This window comes from Akebia trifoliata, chromosome 7 (assembly GCF_017979445.1).
Source record: "Akebia trifoliata isolate Shusen 1 chromosome 7, ASM1797944v1, whole genome shotgun sequence".
Lineage (NCBI taxonomy): Eukaryota > Viridiplantae > Streptophyta > Magnoliopsida > Ranunculales > Lardizabalaceae > Akebia > Akebia trifoliata.
Window position 1 is genome coordinate 22,647,344 of NC_141381.1, and position 23,928 is coordinate 22,671,271.

Below are 23,928 nucleotides of genomic sequence, written 5' to 3' on the forward strand. Positions count from 1 at the left end.
AAACTATTTTCGAGGCTAAGGCATAGGACCCCCTTCATTCTATGAGAACGATCCCTTAACCAATAAAGCCCATATTTTCAATATATATATATTCTCAAGGCATGACAATGATAAGGCTCCTTCATCAATGAGAAAGCCCTTATGATTGATGTCGAAATTAAAGTCTCACACTCGATGGCACAAACCAGATTTACTAATTTTCTATTTATTTTGAAAAATGACCAAATATAAGGTTACCACTTAAGGTGGAGGAAATAGGGTACCAAATACATTCCCTATTTCCTAAAATGGACCCCTTACCTAGATCTTACGTAGATTAGTACCTTTATCCATATAAGAGTCACTACAAGAAAGACAAATTTAAAACTATTTTCTGGATGCTTATTCACACCATTTTCTAAAAAAGAATGGTAGCGACTTCAAATCCATGTAGTTTCAACTTTAAGACTCAAAAATCACATAATTACAGTAATCATAGTTAAAATTTAACTCGAAATGGTTAAGCACTATAATGATAGGTTAATACTGATGAGTCTAATCATATGCACCCATGGTGGAGGATTGAAACCCTCCTCCTACAGATCAACACATGCCACGTAAACCATAATTCAAGGGATTTTTTTTAGAAGATTGTCTAGGTAAAGGCAAACCCAAACCAACTACAACCTTAGATAATGCATACCACTACAATCTTAATCAAGGATCAACAACGGATCAGTAGGGAGGAGCTTTAATCCAGCACATAGCAGCCAACAACAATTTGCAAAGATGTTAAGTTTTCAACAACCCTGTTGGCATTTCTAAAAACGTGGGAAAAAACAACTTCATGAAAGGATGTGAGCATCCTTGTGATAGAAAAACATAGACGGTGAGCATGCCAAGGGGGATTGTAAATGTTGTTAAGGAAGCTAATAGCAACGAGGGAGTCAGAATGAATTTCAATTCGAAGGCACTGATGGGCAACAACTAATCGGATCCCTTTAAAGATGCCTTACAGCTCGTGAGGTAAGACAGATCTAGGAAAGCCGCTTTCAACAATAACACCTATCACTTAACCCTCATTATCCTTAATTATAGCTCCATAGTCACTTCTCGAGTGGGAAATGTCACCATCAGAATTCAAAGTCCACATACTAGGTTGAGGCTTCTTCCAAAAGCAACTAACTCTTCTTTTGTGGGAAAAGGATGCTTGGAAATCCCAAGCAAGCATGAAATCCTTATTATGATTCAAGTCCTCAATGTTGTCGATGACATTTTCAAATCTTATCCAAATATCCTTTAAGATGTTATGGAGCACCAAGGCTGGGTTCTTGAATTTGTTTTGACAAATACGATTACATTTGTCTCATCAAGGTGATAAACGTATTGAAAATTTTCAAAATAAAAATCTAGATTTTGTGGTTTAATTTTTTTGTTTTTTCTTAAGTTAGATTTTGGGGATTTTTATATATATAAGGTTTAGTCTAACATCGCTCACAAGTGAGAAAGTGGTGTACCTTATAAGTAGTAGTCGACATTGTTAGTTGTATTTGTGTCACACTTTTAAGACTTTGATCTGGTGCTTCAAGGTGGTGTGAAGCACCACCCGCGTTAGTACACATGCACGTGCATCGTGCAAAAGGGCAATTGGGAATTTAGGATGTATTGAGCACTTTGAGGCTCACTTCGCACTTTGTAGGTACACATCGTCGTAAGGAGCTGGAGAGTCTTAAAGTTTTCGAGATACGAAACCATCCAACAATTGTGGTTGATCCATCACGTGTGATGGATCGAGTGTGATATATACCACACGATTACATTAGTATTCGATCGGATACGATGGATCAAAATAATACCTGATTAAGAACGATCTAGTGTGTTAGATCAAATTAGTATCCGATCAGAATCAATTAGGTGTGTTGATTCATGATTGGTATCCAATTAGGCATAATCGGATCCATTAGATCAAATGACAACTGATTAAACGCGATCAGATCCATTAGATCATGCAGATTCAACTAATAGGTGTTGATTAAAAGGCATGAGACATATACCTTCGATATGATGCGATTTGGATTATTAGATCTGAGATCAGACACAATCCAATGACTATTAAACCAAGAGACATTAAATCATGGCTCTTGGTCAACAGACATAAAAATGACTATAAAAAGTCAATCAAAAATCAAATTTCTTCATTGAAAATTTATGTGTTCTTTTTCTAAGCTTAAGCACTTGGCATCCTCAGTTTCTAATTATTCCCAAGTATTCTAGATTAAATCAGACCATACATAATCAGATTTAGTAACTTGAGTGTAGACTTCTCTGTATCCTGAAGGCACTTGTTCTTTGACCCTTTGTGTGTTGTGATTTTAACCAGTAGGAGAGAATATTTGTCTAAAAGAGATCGAATCAGATTCGAGTCTAAAAGTTATTTTTCTTCCTTCATTGAATTACTTCCAATTTATATATAAAAATAAGTTATATAAATGTATATTTATATTCATAACTAATAAAATAAAATACATGATATTTTTATTATTATATATTAATATAGTACATTATATTTTTATCCATTATTAAGTATTTAATTAATATAAATATATTATAATATAATAAAAGATATTGATATATTTATCTAATTTATAATTATTAGATATTAATGTAATTAATATGATATAATAATAAAAAATATGTCACATTATAGTACTATATTTATTATGTAATATTTACTAATTAGTTATTATATAAATATGTCTATATATTATATTATAAATTATAATATACAATGATTATATATTAACTAATATTTTAATTTATAATAACTAATAAGAATATAATATAATAATAATAATAATAATAATATTTTATATTTTATATTTTTAATAATGTAAATAAGTATGTATCATATAAGTATTTAAAGTTATAATGTTACTAGTGATTCATTTCTGTGTGTATCTCTCAAGAATGCATAGACAGTAAATATTCAAAATTATAATTTTCTTGTTGTATTATATTGTCACAAATGTATTCATTTTAATTAATCATGTCTTTCTTAATTCATTTGCATATTACTTTTAATTACTCTCTCTCTCTCTCTCACACACACACACACACACACATGCGTGTGCGCACAAGTAGATGCATACAAATTTACACATGCAACCCAAATAAAAAATGCAGTTGATTTTGTCTCCATTATCTATTTTTCTTTCTTATTTTTGTATTATGGACATGAATCATGTCTAACAATGCAACATAGGAACATCATCATCATCATCATCATTCTTTTGCGGTTGAGGTGGTATATATATGTCTTCTTTTGTGGGGAGTTGTGACACTTATACTATCATAAGATTACTATATAAAATGACTTGACTAACCTTTGATGTACCAATTAGAGCACATGTTGACTTACTTGATCCAAATAATCTAGTTCCACATGATTCGATTCAAGTTGAGTAACCAGATGATGTTGGGCAAAGAGGGCTTGGAATCGATCCAACAGTCTCCGGGACATTTTCCTCTCAAACTCTCAAAAGAGGAGATATCTATACTTTCTAAAGTTGAAAACTATGTTATCTGTATGAATGACTTCATCCATGAAGAGATGCTAACAAAACTTCCTTCATGTGAGCATGTATTTCATGCAGGTTGTATCAACACACATATGAGTATCTTGGAACTAAACTTTCTTTATAAAATGAAAATATTTAATATAAATGAAAATAAAATGTTTTAAAGGGCACATAAGAATATCATTCTACTTATATATTTTCCCTTGGAGCTTAAACTTTATTAAAATATCTATCTTGACTAGCATTTATTTTCAAATAATAAGTGGTTATTGAAATTTATAGATAATCCAATGTGATGTATGTTTTCTTCTTGGATTTTTATTTTTATTTTTATGTTAAAGAATCTTCCAACTTAGAGATTTCTTAATTGTGAGGTTTTGGGAAGAAGTCCCACCTGGGGCAAGTGAAAACTTTGTCTTATTTGATTCAAAACCCATCAGGTGGTTTAATTTATTAATTGCTTTTGAAACTTGTATAATTTTTTGAATTTCTTAAAACGTTTTCAAGGTTTTTAAATGTTTTATTTTGTTAACTTTTCTAAAAGGTTTATAATTTATTTTAATTATTTTAAATTGTCATAATTTTTATTAAATTAGTTAAATGTTTCAAATTTATTTGCTCGTAATTTTTTGATGGGGATGGCATTTTTATCATTTTATCAAAATTTTAAATTCTCGGTGAAAAGCTTAGTTTGGTCCCAAAATAATAATTTCTATGTTGTGAATTCACGTGTTCCTAACGTAGTATACTTTTTAAGTATATGTCGAGTGTCGAAGAGTATTTTGATCATTTTGTTAAAATTTTGAATTTTAATGGAAAACGCCGTTTGGTCTCATAGTGATCATTTCTCAGTCTTGTAGTTGCATTTTTTTTTTCAAGTGTAGTGCAACCTCTAAGTGTATGTTAAGCCTCAAAGACATTTTAGTCATTCTGTGGGATTAACGAATATGATATTTCAAGATTCAAATTTCAAGGTTTCATGTGAGGCATACCCATGCGTGAGTAATCTCTATATTTGAGTGTGTCGAAGGAAAGATACCATGAAGAACTCTGAGAATTTGGAGAAAAACTGAGAGGGAATTGGAGAAGCCTTGCCCAAGCTCTTGACTGCTTAATTGTACTTTGCTAATCATTAGGAATCCATAGCATGACGAGTTATTGAATCAGACGAGTGTAAAATGGGGTATTTACAAGTAGCTCCCCTCATTTGTTTGGCTTGGACCAACAATGTTATGTAAATGAAACACCACCCATTGAATACAAAAATATCCTCAATAAATACTCCAATCTAACAACTAAAAAATTACTAAATACTAAGTACTTCAATCCATTTGATAAAAACCAATCCGGTAGATTTTTGTTATGTTAGTCCACCAATTGGTAGGAAACAAAATAAACAATGAACGAACTAATGAGCTAAAGAGTTGCCACATGGCATTTCGTGGATGGATTCACAACTTCACATAGAAGAAGGATGTATGTAATGACACACATCAATTCAAACCCTGGATCTTCTAATTGAAAGTGATATTGAGAGAGATCAAGAATTCACACTATTTCTTAGATTCATGGATCAAGTTCGTTTCAATGGGATCTCACAAACATTAATCTGAAATGTTGTTGCAGACACGCCGATTTGCACGGACCCACCTCAAGAAAAGACCTACAAAAACTTTCTTTGAGTTAAAATACCAACAAAAGACTTAAAAGCCCAAGTGTTCAAAAAATTACTCTTTTACTCAAAATAGAAGCTTAAGGGCCCTTATTTAGCCTATGAGCCCACAAATAAGTATTTCTTTACACTGTCTCATGCATTTTTCAAACACTAGAGCCATTTCTAAGACCATCTAGGTCCATTACATTCCTCAAATCATTCTCTATACCAAACCAAAAACTTTATTAATTCCAAGTCCAATTCGTTACCTCATTCCATTAATTCAAAATCCCTAACCTAAACCCAATTCAAATGCCTAATCCAAACCTACAATCAAATCCTAAACCACTTACCCAACCCATTCAAACCACGAGTGATTGTTTGCTCACAGACCAGCACCGTTTTGACATGTGGCGTTGATGATGTAAGTAATAGAAGGAAATTTCTCTCTCCTACCTACACATCCATTGTTGAGAAATCTTTATTTTTAGATTTCAAATCTTAAAAAGTATTGTGGGATCCACATGAATTATCATATTAGCAATCGACCACCACAACCTTGAAATCCATGTGCAAATAATCACTCTTCAAACCACTAACCTAAGCCCATCTTTCAAATCCAGTACTCCGAAGACCTCTCTTTTAACCTAGACCCACCTAATCCCTAACCAACTCCTGTATTCATTCTAAGACCTACTATCTCAACCTAAGTCTAATCCTCTTTAATCATTATGCCCATTCCAATTTAAAGAATAATTTTAAATCCATCGATAAACACCTCACTTTGCACTCGTTTGATTTAGCAATTTGTCACTGTAATTGTTGTGGATTGCTAATGATGAAAAAATATTGGAGAATCGAAATCTTGTGCGATGTCTCTTAGGTCCTTTCCTGGACTATCAGGCTCATTTCTACCTATTTCGTTGACAACACCTTTAGATATAGAGATTATGCACGTCAAGGTTCACCTCACACAAAAACTTGAAATCCTTAAATCAACAAAATGAAAGAAAATACCATTAACATTAACAAGATTCTAGAATATGAAACCGATTCTAAAATTCTTAAACAAAATCACTAAAATTCGTAAACAAGACGACTAAAATTTTATTTTACAGAAGGACTAATTCGAAAAACAAATTGATAATAAAACCTTTCATTTAATTATTTTTTTAAAACTAATTTTGACAAGTTTAAACCCAATTAAGATTTGTAAACCAATTTTAAAAAAAAATCAAATAATTTAAACTTTGAACAATTTTTTAAAGAACAAACCAATAAATAATTTTAACAAGTAAATATACGTTAAACAAACGATAAACATATAAATTTAAAAATCTTTAAAGCATGAAAATAATATATAAAAAATAAACAAAAAAGGGAAAAAGTTAAAAATCTTAATAAATTTTTATGAAAAATAAAAGATAAATGATGAAAATATGAACAATATTAAAAGTTATCATAAAAAATAATAATAATAAAGGAGTTGAAAAAAAAAAACAGAAAAATAAATTATAAGACAAAATCAAAGCACATCTTGATGAATTGTAGGCCCATATGATTGGTGGAAATCCATAAGAGGGAGTATCCCAAAGTCAACCTTCACCTTCGAAAAGAAATATAAATATGTGAGGGACATCATGGGGTACATTGGTGTGCACAAAACCATAGATGCTTTCATTGAGATCTCACTCGTATCTTGATGAAAAGCATCTATGATTTTAGCATGCATTCACATCAGCGGATGTTCCCCCAAGATGTTACTCTAGCACAACTCATATGAGAAAGTGTACCCATGAAAATCTCTCACTACTAAGCATTTGTTGAAAAAATCTATAAAAATTTGTAGATTTCTGTGATCAAGTGGGTCACTTTGAGTTATGATTTAAGTGAGACCTACACTTTATTTGAAACGGGACCAGTTGGGAACTTATTCTTCTCTTTAAAGAGAATAATTTCATTTATTTAATTGTCGAAAATCTTTTTTGGGTGAATGAGAAATCAACTCCTAACAACTACTACTAGTCATGATTTGTTAATATGTGGTTTGTAGAACTATAGAGTTTGTTAGTGAAACTCTTTAGTCCTACATCAAATAGGAAGAAGAAATTTGTCTAGTTCTTATATAAAATTTCTCATATCACGTAAGTGAATATGAGAGAGAGAGAGAGACTTGGGTAAGCCCATGCACTCGCAAAGGGCCCATGGGTTCAAAAAGGATTTAAACCATTGGTTCAAAAAATCCCAAATGCGTGTGCGTGCACACGATTCTTACACAGGGGGGGGAGTGCAAATTCCGACAATTTGATTTCACATAGGTGTGCGCGTCAAGCCCTTTTGCTAATTTAAGTGTTGGGCTTGGGTTTAGTCCAAATCTTTTTTTTAGATTTTCTTTTCAAATGGCGCACCCCTTAATTCGTTATACATTTTCTATGGGTGCCTGTTTGTCCAAAAAAGTTGTCTTCAAAAAGACATCTCTCTCGGATTTTAGGTTATTTCTGAAGAGACACCTTTCCTTTTTCAAGAGACATCATGTCTTTTAGAAACCTTGTATTTCCAAGAGATGCCATGTTTCTTCTTTTTCTATAAATAGGTCATTTTGACCTTGGTTATTTCATTTAAAAAATTTCTCTTCTCTCATATTTTACTTGTATTTTGAATTTCTCATCTGCAATCCTTTAGAATACAAACTTAGCATTCGATTCGCTAGACATGCAAATTGAAGTGATGTCTCTGGACGTGTGGTCGTTGTATCCTAAGAGACAATTGTTCATATATTCATGGGCACCAAATTGCAGAAACAAAATTGTCTTAAAGACATTATGTTCAACACAAGCCTCGATCAATCTCCAATTTGATTGGTTTCGATTCTCGGGTATATTCCTAATAACAGCATTTTCCAAGGTTCATAGGTCCACAGATCAACAAAGGAAAAACTAAAAAAGACAGTAAAGGACTCTAAGATGGAAACTCTCCAAAAGCATTGATATGCCATTGAAACAACTAAAAGGGGAAAAAAATTCTAAAACAACAAGTCTCAGTTCTTTGACTTTGAGAGGCATCCTTTTGCAATCAAATTTTGAATAAAAAAACCTCTTCTTCCTTTTTTGGAAGGTAATATGAGGTATTTAGCGACCCCACAGCCAACAAAAAAAGTTTATAATCTTACATAGGATTTGCCTAAGGCATCCTCATTTACAATGGTAAGAAGCTGAGTTGGGAATTCAAAAGGAGATAAAATTGAACTTTGAAAGGATCTAAACCATCAGGAAGTCAGCATCCTTGTTAGTCTGTCTATACATGAATGAGAATCTGACCTCTTGAAAGAAACTTGAGAGCTCCTTGATAGAGTTGATCATCCTCCTTGCATACCAAGGCATAACTGCTTGACCCGAGATAAATTGGACAGCAGGTTTGGAATTAGAATCCACGCACAGCTTGTTAACTTGTAAGGAGATAGCCAACTTCAGCCCTTCTTGAATAGCGCAAAGCTCAGGCATTAGAACATTGTCTCCCAATAATGCAACTAGTATGAGCTGCTAGAGTCCAAAAACCTCTCTCTTCTCTCCCTCCTGCCTATATCCATCTCTCTTTTCTTCATCTTTTACCCTTGCTTCAAAGGCCTGAACAATTCAATCAAAAGTCGGTTCTAAGTACATATTCTCATCAAAAGATCAAAGAGTCGAAAGCTTTGTGTCACTCTGAAGAAGCCACGGCAACCATTTAAGGAATTGTGACTTTATGTTTCAAATATCTATTATTTGGTCTTCATTGGCATTACTATCACTGTTTATTTCATCATTAATTAAGAGGGTTCACAAGGCTATTTGACTCAAAGAGAAAGATTGAATGTGCAAGCTTGCCCAAGGATTACTGAATATTCTCTAAAATAAACTTTTGCAACAAGTTAAGAATCATGATCTCCACTTTACTCCCCTATTAATTTGTTCACATTTTTCTTGTGTTTTCAGATTTTGTAGGCAATACCCTTTAATCTCATGGAGTCTTGTAAATTTTAGTCATTCGATGGAGCTGATGAGATGATCATAGTATTCATCATTCGATTGATTTTCAAGAATCCGATTTTGATTTTAGCGACTTAACACATTGGGCACGCGGTTACCACCTTTTGTTTAGCTTTTTTGGATCATCTGAAAGTCAATTTTCTAATCTTTGTCTCGTGAAAGAAAATCGATTTTTTCTTCTTCTTTTGATCAATTGATCATGTGTGTAATTTTGTCCCTACTTGGACTCAAATATCGAGATTCGTTTCTTCTCCCATAGAATGGTAATGATGAAAAGATTCATTTACACCTAGCATTAGCAAATTTGACCATGGTCAGATTGGATTTACCTTGGTTCAAGTCGATGGATCGTAGTAGACCAACTTTCGAGTCGAGTGGAGCCGGTACCTAACACCTTCCAGATTCCATAACTAGACCTCTTGCCCATCATCTCTATCGCAGATTGACACGAATCCATATTCGGTGTCATTTTTTTTATTCCTAAACACACGTGGGTCGAGGCAGTTTTACCCTCTCTTCCATTCCAATTCATAGACACAATCTAATTCAAAACTCACCTCTAAGCCATACAAACAACTAAGCCTATAAAATTAACCTAAGACACTCAAATCTCGAAAACTATTCATTCTAAGCTCAGAATAATTTGTAAACAATCACTTCTAAGTCCACCACTATTCATAAACAAACTCATAAACCATTTCCAAACCCCAATCCTACTAGCCCATTGACCCATGTGAAAGGTCAAAAATCACATAGTCACAAATGTGATACATTGGATGATTAATTATTGCAAAATAAAATCTTATAATAATATGGTATTTATGACTTCGAGGAACAAAGAGAATGTTATCTTTAAATATTATTAAATATTCCGAATGTTACTTAGAATATTACATTAATTACTCCAACTATTTAAATATTCTAATCACCAATTATAAAACTAATTTAGAACATACTAATTGACATATACTAAATATATATTTATATATCACGACCTTCTATTTATGATAAAATATGCTAATAATGACAAGAGTCTGGATCTTAGAGGACTGAAACCCTGCCCCATTCCTCAATACATGTTTTGTCAGCCACAATTTTAGTCTCTAAAGCCTAAATTATCTCCTTGGATTGTGGCTTTCATGGCATGTATTTGTTGCATCTCATCCTCCAACATCCTACCACAATTGCATCATCCTTTGAAGAAATTGTTTTCGATGAATAAAAATTCTTGATTTCATGAAGTAAGATATTCATGGATAGTCAAAAATTCAAAATCAAGATTCCTCATCACCATCCTCTATCTATGACTTGTTTTTTTAGATTGTCAGAGTCCACGATTCACTTTATCAAGTATGTCTAGATCTTATCTAGGAGAATACCACGTAGGATTGTAAGAATTAAATAAAAAACTCTCATTGAAGATATTTTAGATTTTAAAAAATGAAGATCCGGAGATCTGAATGTGTGGACTAGAGAAGTTTATATACGGGACAATGACTCTAAGGGACTCTTTATAGAGAATATGTACCAATTAGTCCCCTAGAAAGTAAAAACACAAACCATTTAAATCCCACTTAATAAAATATTGACCCATTAAAGATCTTTAAATTATTTTTTAAGAAAATATCAAAAATACCCTTTTTAACAACTTTACAAAGTGGTTTAATCTAAAAATAAACCGAGTTAAATAAAAAACTTGACCGATTTATTTGGTTATTAATATTTTTGTAAAAATAAAAAATAAATATTTTTATTTATTAAAATCTATTTATAAATTCAATAAATTTTATTTGACTCAATTAAGTAGACTTGCTAAATTTTCAATTGAAACAATTCGATGAACATTCAAGTCATGTTTTAAAATAATGCCTTAATTATTTAAAATTATTTATATTTTTTTAATAAATCTAATATACATAGATCACATTAATTTGATGATGATGATAACCATACACATCTCATCATCTATGTGAGTTAAAAATCACTAGTTTTAAAAAGAAAAATTAAGGATTTTTTTTTTTCATTTATATTCTTTTACCATAGCCAAGGGGCATGTAATTACTTTTAAAACATAGATTACTTCATACATTGTCAAATAAACACAGTTCTTTAAATCTCAAAATTTATTGAAAGGGTAATTATGGCATTTTCTTTTCAAAAATACTTTTTGGATTAATATTTGATCAAATGAGTACTAAAGGAATTTTTTGATACATATTTTGAAAAAATAGGTCATTTGGGTCATTGTCCCTATATATCTATAATAAGAATCAAATAGGATTAAATAGAAAAATTAAAGAATAGAAATCAATCAATCCTAATATAGAAAGTAATCTATCCTAATCAGAATCAGCACCTTGATGTTCTAAGATTCTTGAGATTTGACTTGGAGTATTGCACAAATGGTAATCAATGATCAATGTTCGTTAAAATCAATATCGAAAACAATACCATCAAATCAAATCCCACAACAAAATTGCTTAAGTGGTTTTCAATCAAATGAGAATAGGAATTGGGCTAGGTTGATAACGCGCAGGGTGCCCCCATCAAAATCAATGGTGCCTACTCTATTTTCATGTTCAAGCATGAGATTTGAGGTGGTGGTGTGGTAGCATATGCAAAACTCTATTTATCGGCATTTAAAAGGCTGCCCCAGCGGAAGTGTTATAATCGAAAGAGAAAACCCTTCTTCATCTGCTCGCCGTCTATGCTAAGTTCATTGTGCAAACAACTTGCTCACTGGTCTCTCTTCCATTCCACCCTATCGATAGTACCAAGTCAAATAACATGACATATAATCTGACCCAACCAAATCAATGGGAGCAAAAGGATAATTAGGTACATAACAAATAGTAACTTGTATGCAAGGGTTGCACAGACCCTAACATGATTATTACTTGGATCCAAATTAGTGGATACAAAACCCTACGGAAATGTAGAGGTGTCAAAAAAGCTCAGAATGCCACGTAGGAGAGAGAAAGTTGAACTAATAGGCTCGAGCTATAGTACAGTCATCTAGATAGAACAGACATATATCGATACGCTCTGAGTTAATGACATGTTCTCCCACTGCAAATTAGGGAAAAAAATGTTACAACCTCAATGACACAAAAAACAGATAAAAAGAAATCATGAACAAAGTTTCCAACAACAAAAAACACAGAAAGGCAGTTGAAAACTGGGGAAAAGAAGGCATGATGATCTCACTGCTTAAGCTAAGCAGTAGCTGCTATTGGAACAGATCTGTAGCATGCCCTCTTCACTGCACGAACAATATCCTCAACCTGCACAAGCGGTCATTCGGACCCAGAAATAAATAATTGAGGGGACGGATTGCATGACTTCATCGAATAAGCTTTCGCTCAAATGAGGAAAATTTACAGAGAATCCTCTTATTTCAAACTTTCATCAAACATTTTCTGAGCCATACTGAACTGACAAAAAACAAAAGATGCTCAAATATTTTCTCTGTGCACATTCCACATCAGTTGAGTGTATTTGAGTTTTTTTTTTTTTTTTTTTTTTTTTTTTTTTTTTTGAGTCAGTTTAGTATTATACTTTTTTTTTTTTTTTGGGCTGACACATTCCTAGGAGGATTTGTAGCTTCTAACTAAAACCAGAAAGGGTCAGAAAAGGTTGACCTGTGGAACAGCCATTCTCTCAAGGTTTGCAGCATAAGGCATTGGGACATCAGCTCCGGTGATCCTCTCCACAGGTGCATCAAGATACCCAAAGCTTTCTTCAACAACAGAGGCACTATTGGAAGAACCACGCATCAAAGTAAATATCCAATCCCCAAAATAAAAGTAGAGCAGCAATTATATCATGGAAAAGATGGCAAACCAGATCTCAGCTCCAACTCCATGTTGAGGGTAGCCTTCTTCAACTGTCACCAGTCTGTTGGTCTTCCGGACAGAAGCATTGATTGCGGGTCTATCTAGTGGTCGAATCGAACGCAAATTTATAACCTAATATGCATAGAGTAAGCCATTATTTTCTTCAGAAGCACACACAATTTTTATTTTGTTTTTTGTTTTTTAATTTGAGCCTGTTCATGTAAAATAAAACAATATTGAGAAGATGAGATTTATCAACTAGTTTCAAGAATGTAATTACCTCAGCACTGATTCCTTCCTTTGAGAGAATCTCTGCAGCCTGGATATTTACTCACTTGTGTTAGTTCTAGGTAAAAAAGAAATATCTGACTGGAAATTAATTATCACATATAGGCTTGGTATTCTAGCAAAAGTTGAAGATTCTCAATTGAAGAAACTTTTGGATATAAAATAGAGTCTGCACTAAGACATCCACAAATTGATAATGGAAGATAAAGGTAACAACAAACTTTTTACATTTAAAAACGATATTGAAAGGAAATTAAGTAAAATCTTCCTACAGTTAAAATCAAGGTATGGTACGAGAAATAAGCGGCAGATCTATGCACCTTATGTGTAAGACTTGAATAATGCCTATAATGAAATGGATGAAATAGTGCAGTAAATAAAATCTTTACTTCAAGCCCTCTAGTTCAGAACGTTGAGGTGATCACATAAATCCTAGATTCTCTGATGTTCATAAAAGTTAGACTGCCCAAAATCTCTACTTCATATGGCAATGTGGACTAGATTAGTAAATGTGTAGACCACTGGGATAAGTGGTGAGCTTCTAGATCACTTAATTCATCTATTACGAAATACATCACTTAAGTCAGACAAATATAAAATGTTATTTGTCCAACATTTCTGTACACTATGGCATGCATCAATTCATAGTTTACAGAGAAAAAGGTGTGATCCCAAGTTTGCCACATGGCAACAAACATGTGTGAAGCCAAGTATGTCACTTCGCAGGAAACAGCTTTGCAGATGAAATCTATTACATTCAATGAATCTTCATGGCAATATAAGGATTGAAGCTAATGTATGATATTTGGTATGTAATGTTGAGGTTAAAAAATACACTAAACTTGTAGATCTGATTCGCACATGTTTACCACCTATAGGAACCCTCAAGTTTCACAAAATTAAATTAAGGTAATTCATGTCCAGGGATTTATTCTAGTTACTAGAAAACCTACCACATCCCAGGTTAAAAGAGAACTGACAGTTACAGTTGGATTAAATCCATGCATCTCTAAAATTCAATTTAAAGCGTCAAAGCAAGTTTACCAACAAAGAACATAAGCACGACTGGAAAAATGGGGTACAGACATAGAACAAGTTGTCTGTAAACCATATACATCGCATAAAAAGTCCTTAACTAGTAACATCTGATACAAGTAGAGGAAAGAATGGCAGACGAACCTGGAGAGCATAACCAACCATCTTTGAGAAGGCTGTAATAGTAACATCCTTTCCTTCTCGCTCAATCTGTCAACAGTAGTCATGAGACCGGGAAAACAAGAACAATCCCCAAACAGTTGGGACAAGGCTTATTTCATGATGATAATCTTCTAACTAACTCATTAATATCTCCATAATACATACCTTAGCCTTTCCTATTGGAAGGCAAAAACTAGAATCAAGAGCTTCGGCTGAAATAGGGAAAGATTCACCATATCTGGGACACAACATTCACAAGGAAGACACCAAAATCAACGTCAGACACATTGCATTACAAGTCACAGACGTTAAGATTGCAATGCATTAGCCAACTTACAACAACTCATTTTCAAGAAAAACAACAGGATCAGGGTCCCTAATGGCAGCTTTTAGTAAGCCACGTGCATCCTCTGATGAGTATGGGACGAGCACCTTCAACCCGGGACAGGAACCATACCATGCTGCATAACACTGCATAAGCTCTTAAAGTAAGCACCATCCTAATACTATTTCTTTGTCTCAGAAGTTAATGTGTTTTTAATACAATTCTAGAATTGTAGTTCAGTACATGGGTGTTAAGATAATGGGTTAGGATGATCACTAAAGAAAGTAAAACCACTGCCAGGCATTTTTACGTGAGTTTAAGGAGTGAAAGACCTATCATAAACTAGGCTTATCTACTAGCAAACTCCATGTGCAAAACAAAAACTTGTATGCTTAAGACCTCATACCTGGGAATGTTGGGCGCCAACCCCAGCAGCAGCACCATTTGGTCCTCTAAAAACAATAGGTACATTTATCTGGCCAGCAGACATGTAGTTTGATTTTGCAGCAGAATTAATGATATGGTCAATAGCCTGCAGCAAAGCCCAAAACCTAGTTAGCTGATGAAATATTCACTAACAGAGGCATTTAAATGCAAGAAGCTAAATCCTGCATAGAACAACAAATTCTAAATTAGAGTACTGCAATAAGAATACAGCTCATATTAGTTCATTTGTTTTTAATAAATATCTTGGCTCCAAATTTCAACCTCCAGTCTGTACAAAAGAAAATAGGAAATCAAGGCCCCATGATTTCAACCCTATTAATAAAAAATTGAAGTTTACAAAGATGAAATATAAGGAGGACCATGCAGGGACGGAGCCAGGATTTTATTGTAGAGGGTACAAACTATCGTTGCCCAATAAGGTTGAAGAACATGAAGATGAGTGGTTTTGAGGAGAAAATTCAAGGATTTGTTGATAGAGGTTGAAGAAAAGGATATTTAGGTCATTTCTCAGTAGTCTATGAGTGAAGACTTAAGTCAAGGGGCAATGTCATCAGTGGAGGTGGAGGCAACTGCCAAATATAAATCAAATAGAGGGAGTTCTAATAAACCCAAAAATTTGAGTGTAGTGGAGAGGTGGGGGCAACTGCCAAATATAAATCAAATAGAGGGAGTTCTAATAAACCCAAAATTTTGAGTATAGTGGAGAGGTGGGGACAACTGCCAAAAGTTTCCTAAGTAAACATGGGGGCAAACTCAACATATATCAAATTATTAAGAGGAAAATGGTATTTTAAAATATTTTTCATAAATCCACCCCTGGGACAATGTGTAAATATTGCAATGTTATACATATATAACCCAAGTGAAACACATAAACAGGAATGATAAAAGAATTTTTTTTCCTAGGAATTGTTTCAAACAATCCAGCTATGATTGCCAACTATTCTAAGTATATGGCTTGACGCAAATATGTGAGAAAAGTAAAGCATATTGACCACAGTTCCAATGCTTGGTAAATATCCAGGCAAGGAATTGAATCCATTGATATATCACACAACATTTAACCTACTCATTGCCAAATAGAAACACTCTTAAGAGCATAAAATAATTCAATCTACAAATCATATATTTGCAATTGAGAAATTAGTAAATAAACAAACTATTATAAGTCATTAAGTCTTTTAGTTGCTTGAAGTGCAAGAAGCATTCTAGGACACACATAAATGAGACAAATCCATACCAGAATTTTTCATCTCTATAGATGATGGTAAAGCATGTCGCCCAACCACTGAAAATTGCTTCAAAAATGCAGAACATGTTTCGCAAATTGAATACTATGCGGAGGAATAATTTCCATCATAAGTTTCTATTGATTTCAATGGTTCACAAGTATTTTAACAAATTCATACTTTCCCTTTTTGGTGGGTAAGCTGGGAACAAAACTTATAGATGGTTAAGCTCAGACTGGATCGACAACATTTCCTATCTCACTGAGGAGGCTGAAGTATGCAATTATAGATTACAGAGCTGAAGTTTGTAATTATAAATTACAAAGCTGAAGTACAATGTGACCTGATTCAACATTGCTTCTAATTTTCTTTTCGACCAAAATTGATCATCATTTTACCAGAGTTTCATAATCATTTTGGTAATATGCCTTAGCTGTTTTGGATACCACAGATATTGGTCATTTTAAAAAAAAAAAAAAATTTGTAAGACACACCTTGACATGCTTTATTTTAGTAATTTTCTTATAAGAAAAGGGCTTCTTAAAGAGTTCTTGTTATCCATCCTCCATAAACCAGTTTATTAAGTTGTTAAATACAACCATAATTTAACATTAGAAATCTACTTTTGTTAAGTTATTGTGTATCCAAATACTTTCTTTTTCTTTTCATATAGTTCTTTCCGTATTATTATTTATTAAATAAATAAATAAAGCTTGTTAGATATAGTTGAAGATATGGATAAGTATGGGGTGAATGAGAATGGGTGGGAGAGTGGGCTAGCTAGAGGTGCGATGGGATGTGGGGTGTGGAAAGGTGTCCTTAGAAGACTTCCGATAATTAAGAAAAGAGTGAAATATAAGGTGAGGAGGGGGACTAAGGTCAAATTTTGGGAGGATTGGTGGTGTGGGGATGGGCCCATTAAGGATCAATTCCTAGAGCTTTTTGCGTTGTTGATAAAGAAGAATTAGTTTATCTCCAGTTTCAAAACTATTGATAACGGGGTGATCAAATGGGATTTTGGTTTTAGAAGAATGTTTAATGATTGGGAGGTGGATAATGTAGGGAAGTTATGTTTTTTGGTAGAGAGTAGAAATGGGGAGTGTTCCTTAGAAGATCAGAGTGTATGTGGGGCATCTACGGATGGAAAGTTTACAGTGAAGTCTTTATACAAGGGTATCACGCATACTACTGTGACGTCTTTTCCTCATACTTTGGACTGGGGTGGCAAGATTCTCCCAAAGATTTCGACGTTTCTTTGGTTGGCGACACTAGGGAGACTAGCAACGGTGGACCAGTTAATTAAGAGAGGCTTTATTTCACCAAATCAATGTTGTATGTGCAAATCCTAGGCGGAAACGGTGGACCATCTTCTTATTCATTGCCGGGTGGCTCATCAGATTTGGTCGCATTTCCTATCGTTGTTTGGTCTAGTAGGTTGCTTCTCCAGATCAGTCAAGTCAGCCTTGGAATCTTGGCTGACGTGGGGAGGAGCCTTCATGTCCTCGAAGTAGATTCTTTGGTTCTTGGTTTCATTCGTAATTTGTTGGGGAATTTGCAAAGGGCGTAATCAATGTGTTTTTTAGGGAAAAGAACCTACTTTTGATGGACTGATTCTCACTATTTTGGAGTTCATGTTTTCTTGGAGCAAACTTTATAAAGAGTTAAAAGAGATTTTCTTTGAAGATTTTGTGGTGAGGTGGGATAGAGTGTGTTCTTCGTAGTGAGTGTAAATTGTTGGCCTCGTTTGAGGGTTGTATCTCTTCTTACTTTGTTTTCCTCTCCTTTTGGTGGGTCTCCTTGACCCCCCTTGTTTTGCTTTCTAATAAATTTATCTTTATCGATAAAAAAAAAAGATATAGTTGAAGCTTAGCAAAAAAAAATAGTTGGACATAGTTGAAACATCATATTATAATATGTGTACAGATGCATCGGCATTTCAGGCTTCTCAAAGGCATCATGATAGAAACTAGGGGTGTCAATGGATGGTCGAATATTCGAATTTGATTCGAATTCGAATTCAAATTCAAAAAATTGGATACTATCCGAAAATTTCAGATATCGGATTCGAATTCAATTAGTTTTATATATTTGAATCCTTATCGGATACGGATTCAGATATTAACATTTCGAATCCGATAATATCGGATTCGAAATAATATATTATATATATTATTTTATTTTATTAATTTTTTATATAAATAATATAATATATAATAAGTTTTTTTTTTAATAATGAAAAATCAGTTGGATAAGGAAAAATTTATATACTTCGAATTCTAATCGGATATTATCCGATATCTGATAGGATAATCGGATTCAAATTCGGATAGAGTTTTAGAACAACCTTTGGATTCGAATTCTAATTCAGATATCAACTAAAAATTTCGGATTCAGATATTACTGTTTCCGAGCCGATAAGCATCCGTTGACAGCCCTACTAGAAACCTTATACCCTTTATTGAACACAAACACATGTGTCCAAGTCCTTCAACAGAATTGCTAATTAAACTCTGGTACGACAATTTCAAACTCAAGCACAGGATAATACTCCCAACATAAAATAAAAGGATATTATATTCACAAAGAAGAGAATTCTAACCTGCATGGAGAAGTTAAATGTCATGAACTCTACTACAGGCCGAAGACCATAGTAAGCAGCACCAACCCCAATCCCAGTAAAGCCAGCCTTCAAAAGATGTGACAAATAATAGCACTTAGACAATAACTAGTACATAAAGAGACAGTAAAGCACCCTTGTGCAAGTTTAAAGTACATCAATGGACCAAATTTAAGAACAAGAAACCTTTTTTTGATAAGTATAAAATTTTATTGAGAAAAAAAGGGGCCGAGGTGGCCCCTAGTACAAGAAAGAGGAAACGAGCAAAGAAAGAAAAAAGAAAAAGAAAATTAAAGTCTATATTAACCATATAATGTTTACACAAAAGAATAACAAATTCTATCAATAACTCAAGTATCGGGAGCAACCTCTGTGATTGGAGTATCAACGACCCTGTCAGGACCATACCTATCCAATAAACCTTTGGAGATCTACACAAAATACAGGAAGAAAAGCTAATTTTTCAGCGGAATAGGCTAAACAAATATAGTAAGTACTTGAAGATAAAATGAGACTAAGTTCATCTCATTAAGCATGTCTAACCTTGTATGCACCCTGGTATTCACCAACCTGCAAAAGAAAGAGAAACCCATAAGAACAGAAAAATAAAAGAACAAGGTTTGAAAAATTGCTCCTCCTATTGTTTCTCCTCATTACCTCTTCACCAATCAAAAATACTTTAGGATCAGCAGACATTTCCTCATCAAGGGCGGAGTTTAAAGCGTCTCGTACTGTCATCTGTAAAAAAATGAATTTCACAAAATTACACGGCATTACATATATGAAATCTGTATTGCTAAATGGTTATAACAAAATTGTAAGTAGATAAGCAGCACCATAAAGAACATCGACCAGAAGGTAAATATGTCTCGACACTTTCATATGCTTGACACTTCACAAAGCAACAAATGTACTCAATATTAAGATGGGAAGTAGAACAATATTTGCTGCAAGTGATGGCATGTAGTCATAATAAGGCATAAGATCATGTTTGTATAATCTGATCGATAGTTTTCATCATCTTGAATTTCCTTGTATAGACAGACTATTGAAATAAAATATAACAAAAAAAAGATCTCAAAACCATTCAAGCACATTAAGAAACATCACAGACCCAAACTCAACCAGCAAGAGCATGAACTATGTACAAATAAGTTTCAAGGATATCATCAACTGCAATTTGATGGTGTAACAAGCATTTTCACTACAAGTTTATGGATCAAACAACTTGATGGATATATAAAAGAATGGGTAATTTAGTAACACCCCCCTTCGAAATGCAAAATGAGGTCTACCCCCCTGGACTTTCGTTGACCCGGTCAAACCATTAACAAAAGCATTTGTCTCTTAATAGAGATGGTAAAATGTCAAAAATGCCCTTATGTGTTGAAATTACGAAGATGTCCTTCGATTAAAACAATCCAACTTTGTTTGATCCAATCATTCTAAATCCAAACACCATGAGAACTCTAATCGTTCACAACCCAAGTTTGCATTGATTTAAACCTAAAAATTATATTTTTGAAACTAAATCTCATCATTTTCACCCCGTTCTCATCATTGTCGTCTTCAGCTCAATCTAATCGTTTTCATCTCATCCCAAAGGCATTCTTTGACCCAATGCTTGAATCTCCACATGGAAAACATTTAAACGAAAAGAAAAAAAAAAACTCAACAGAAAATATGAAATAATGAAGAAACTGATATTAGTAATACCACCCTCCTATAAATATTAATATTATTTTAAACCCCCCCCCAACACACACACACACACACCACCACGCAATAAAGAATATAAACGGTTTTTTTTTTTTTTTTGCTTGATTTTTTCTACGAAAACTTAAGCCTTGAGGTCAAAATTGTTAAAAGAACTCACCTGAGAGTCCAAACATCCACTCATTGCACGAAAAACAAGATCTTTAACTTAATTAACCAAAATCTAACCCAAAATCGAAATCGGATTCAAAGACATAAATGGTAGGGTTTCAAAACAATGGATCTAAGGAATAGAATCCTAATACTCTCGAGAACGATCCAACAATAACGAAAACAGACCCTAACTTGAATAGGTGAGATAATGGTGAAACCCTAACTTCATCTTCTTCTTCTTCAAAAAGATGAAGGTAGGGTTCTTATTTTAATCCAATGGTTCAAATTATAGATTTTTTATTTTTTTCAATTAAAACAATGACATTTTGGTAATTTAAATGATACAAGGGTAGTTTGGGTATTCGGACAATAGATCGTCAACTAAATAAACGTTAGTAACGATTTGAATGGGTCAACGAAAGTCTAGAGAGGCCTAATTTCTCTTATTTCATAGGGAGGGAGGGTGTTACAAAAATACCCTAAAAGAAACTCAACAACCCTACTTGTCTGAAATTATCATAGACGCCACAACTAAACCTCAAACAAACATTTCTTCAAAACACATTCACATGTTTAGGGGTCAATGTTTCGTATCAGTCTTGGTCGATGCCGATACCAATACATATCGACCGATACATTCCAATATTTTAAACACGCACACACACTCTATCTTCCATGCTTGATCCATCCAAGATCTAACCAACTGCCTGGAGAGGGAATCTAAAACATGTTGATAGTCGTAAAGACCCACTCAAACTATATACACCAACCGTAACAAAAAGAATGTAAACGAACCACTTCTGATGCTATAACAGATTGGCCATACCTAATAACATGAATGACTCGCTAATTCACTCGGTTTCTAGGATCTTACCTTCTCTATGTTCTTGACGGCCCATCTTTGTCTCAATAGAGATTTTTAGTGTCATGTTTTGGTCCTCTTCCCAATTTTTTACAAAAAGCAAGCCACCAATTCAGGTACAAAACACGATCATTTCCATCTAGACCATTAGACTCTAACCGTAATTGCAACGATTGGAGATCTGCCAAATAAGCTACATCCCCCCTGAGCCAAGTAGGGCATCTCTCTCTCTCTCTCTCTCTCTCTCTCTCTCTCTCTCTCTCTCTCTCTCTCTCTCTCTCTCTCACACACACACACACACAGCCAGACACATGTGCGCCCACACAAACACAAAGAAACCTGAATTCGGTAATGAGTTACCCCAACTGGTATATATCACAAATCACTAGAAAGCTATTATCCTAGGTGAGAGCATCAAATTGCATAATATGATAAAATAAAAATAAAAGAACAAAACACCCACACAAATCCACAATTCCATTATCACTGGAGTCGATCATTAGACCGAACAGACGTGAAAATTAATAAGAACAAAATATAAACGCGATTAAAAATACCTCTTTTGCTGTAGAGGCATACTTTCTTGATGCAAATACCGCAGGCCGAATCCGCTGCAAGGACTGCTCCACAATCTGAAGAGAATACAAATGTACTTTAGAAAATTAAACTAATCCAATCAACTTAATCAAAATATTGAGAAGATGATTTAAACAACAAAATAAATATAAATAAAATAAACATTTTATATAGCACCGATGAAGGAAAGCCTCCGCGACCGATTTTCTGCCTTAAAATCCCCAACATCTTTGCTTCTTCAGCTTGAGATTACCTAACCAATCAAAATAAAAAAGAGATTTCTTGAAATTATATCACCATGACTTCGAAATCGAAAACAAAAACGATAAAATCAGTATGAATAGGTTATGATTCAACAAGATTTAATTCAGACTTTCCTTCGAAATTTGGAACACTAAGGATTCAATAAGAACGATAGAAGATTAACAAATCCGTGCCACCCAACAAACTTAATCTTTAAAAAACGATCTTAGAATCGAAACAGAGAGGGAGAAAGAGATCGAGAACACAAATGTAAGATACTTGCACAAAATTAAACATAGATAATTAATTAAAACGGACATGAAAGGAGAGATCAGATAAAGAGAATCTACCTTGCTGTTCGCAAGATCGAAATCGATGCGTTTTCTTTTACGGGATTTGCGAATTGGGATTCGATTGTATAATAGTGGAGAGAAGGGCAAGAATGGCGGTCGAAGTGGTAAATACGGAGGAGCCTCGCCGATTTTTGTCTATTTTTTTGTTATTCCCTTTTGCTCCTTTTAGTTCTGCATAATTTCCACTTAAGTCCATTAATAATCAATAAAACCCGGTGCTCCATCTCGTCTAATCATCCATGGATACCGAGTTGAATCGTCCGAGTCATTTTGTCAAAATGAAATAAGGCATTTAACTCGATTTATAATCATTTGTAAACATATGTGTATTTAAATAATAATTATTATTTTTTATAAAATAAGTGAATTATAATATGCTCACTCAGTGGATCATATTTTTATTTTGATGATACATATTTAAATTATTAAATAATTAATTATTTTATAAAAATACAAAAAATAAATAAATAAATAAATAAATCAATTGACTCAATCTAGATTTACTAACTTGGACAATATTTACAAAATATTAATGTCATATTGGATCTCAGATGAGTCGATGAGAATGACAATCTACATTGAAAATCTCATTCGTTCACAAATGATATTGAAATGATTGAGCTAATTATGTTAGTCAGATTCTCAATTTTCTTGCTTGCTACGTAGTCAGGGGTGAAGCAAGGATTTTGCCCTCACGTGGGCAATTAAGAATAGAAAATTTTTTATGGGACAACTAAGAGTGGAAAAAAAAATTGGAAGCAATAGTGACAGATTTTTTTTATCTGCCGCTAAGATCTATCATAATAGCTCACTAATCCATAGACTTTAAAATTTCTTGTGGGGGCAAAAG

General features: G+C 33.6%; 1 protein-coding gene across 2 annotated transcripts; it reads right to left on the reverse strand.

The window, feature by feature from the left end:
• Positions 1–12,004: 12,004 nt before the first annotated feature.
• Positions 12,005–23,228, reverse strand: LOC147398415 (pyruvate dehydrogenase E1 component subunit beta-1, mitochondrial). Of its 2 annotated transcripts, XM_086447603.1 has the most exons (16): positions 23,076–23,228; positions 22,660–22,735; positions 22,464–22,538; positions 19,833–19,913; positions 19,719–19,745; positions 19,544–19,606; positions 19,158–19,244; positions 15,289–15,414; positions 14,895–15,028; positions 14,723–14,795; positions 14,540–14,605; positions 13,353–13,391; positions 13,080–13,204; positions 12,878–12,992; positions 12,444–12,520; positions 12,005–12,305 (listed from the first exon to the last, which is right to left on the reverse strand). In XM_086447603.1, the coding sequence occupies exons 2-15, from the start codon at positions 22,708–22,710 to the stop codon at positions 12,452–12,454; spliced, it is 1,131 nt and encodes a 376-aa protein (XP_086303729.1). In that variant the 5' UTR covers positions 22,711–22,735; positions 23,076–23,228; the 3' UTR covers positions 12,005–12,305; positions 12,444–12,451. The 2 variants fall into 2 exon arrangements, with proteins under 2 accessions (XP_086303729.1, XP_086303730.1); XM_086447604.1 differs by lacking the exon at positions 23,076–23,228 and having other exon boundaries at positions 22,646–22,689.
• Positions 23,229–23,928: the final 700 nt, after the last annotated feature.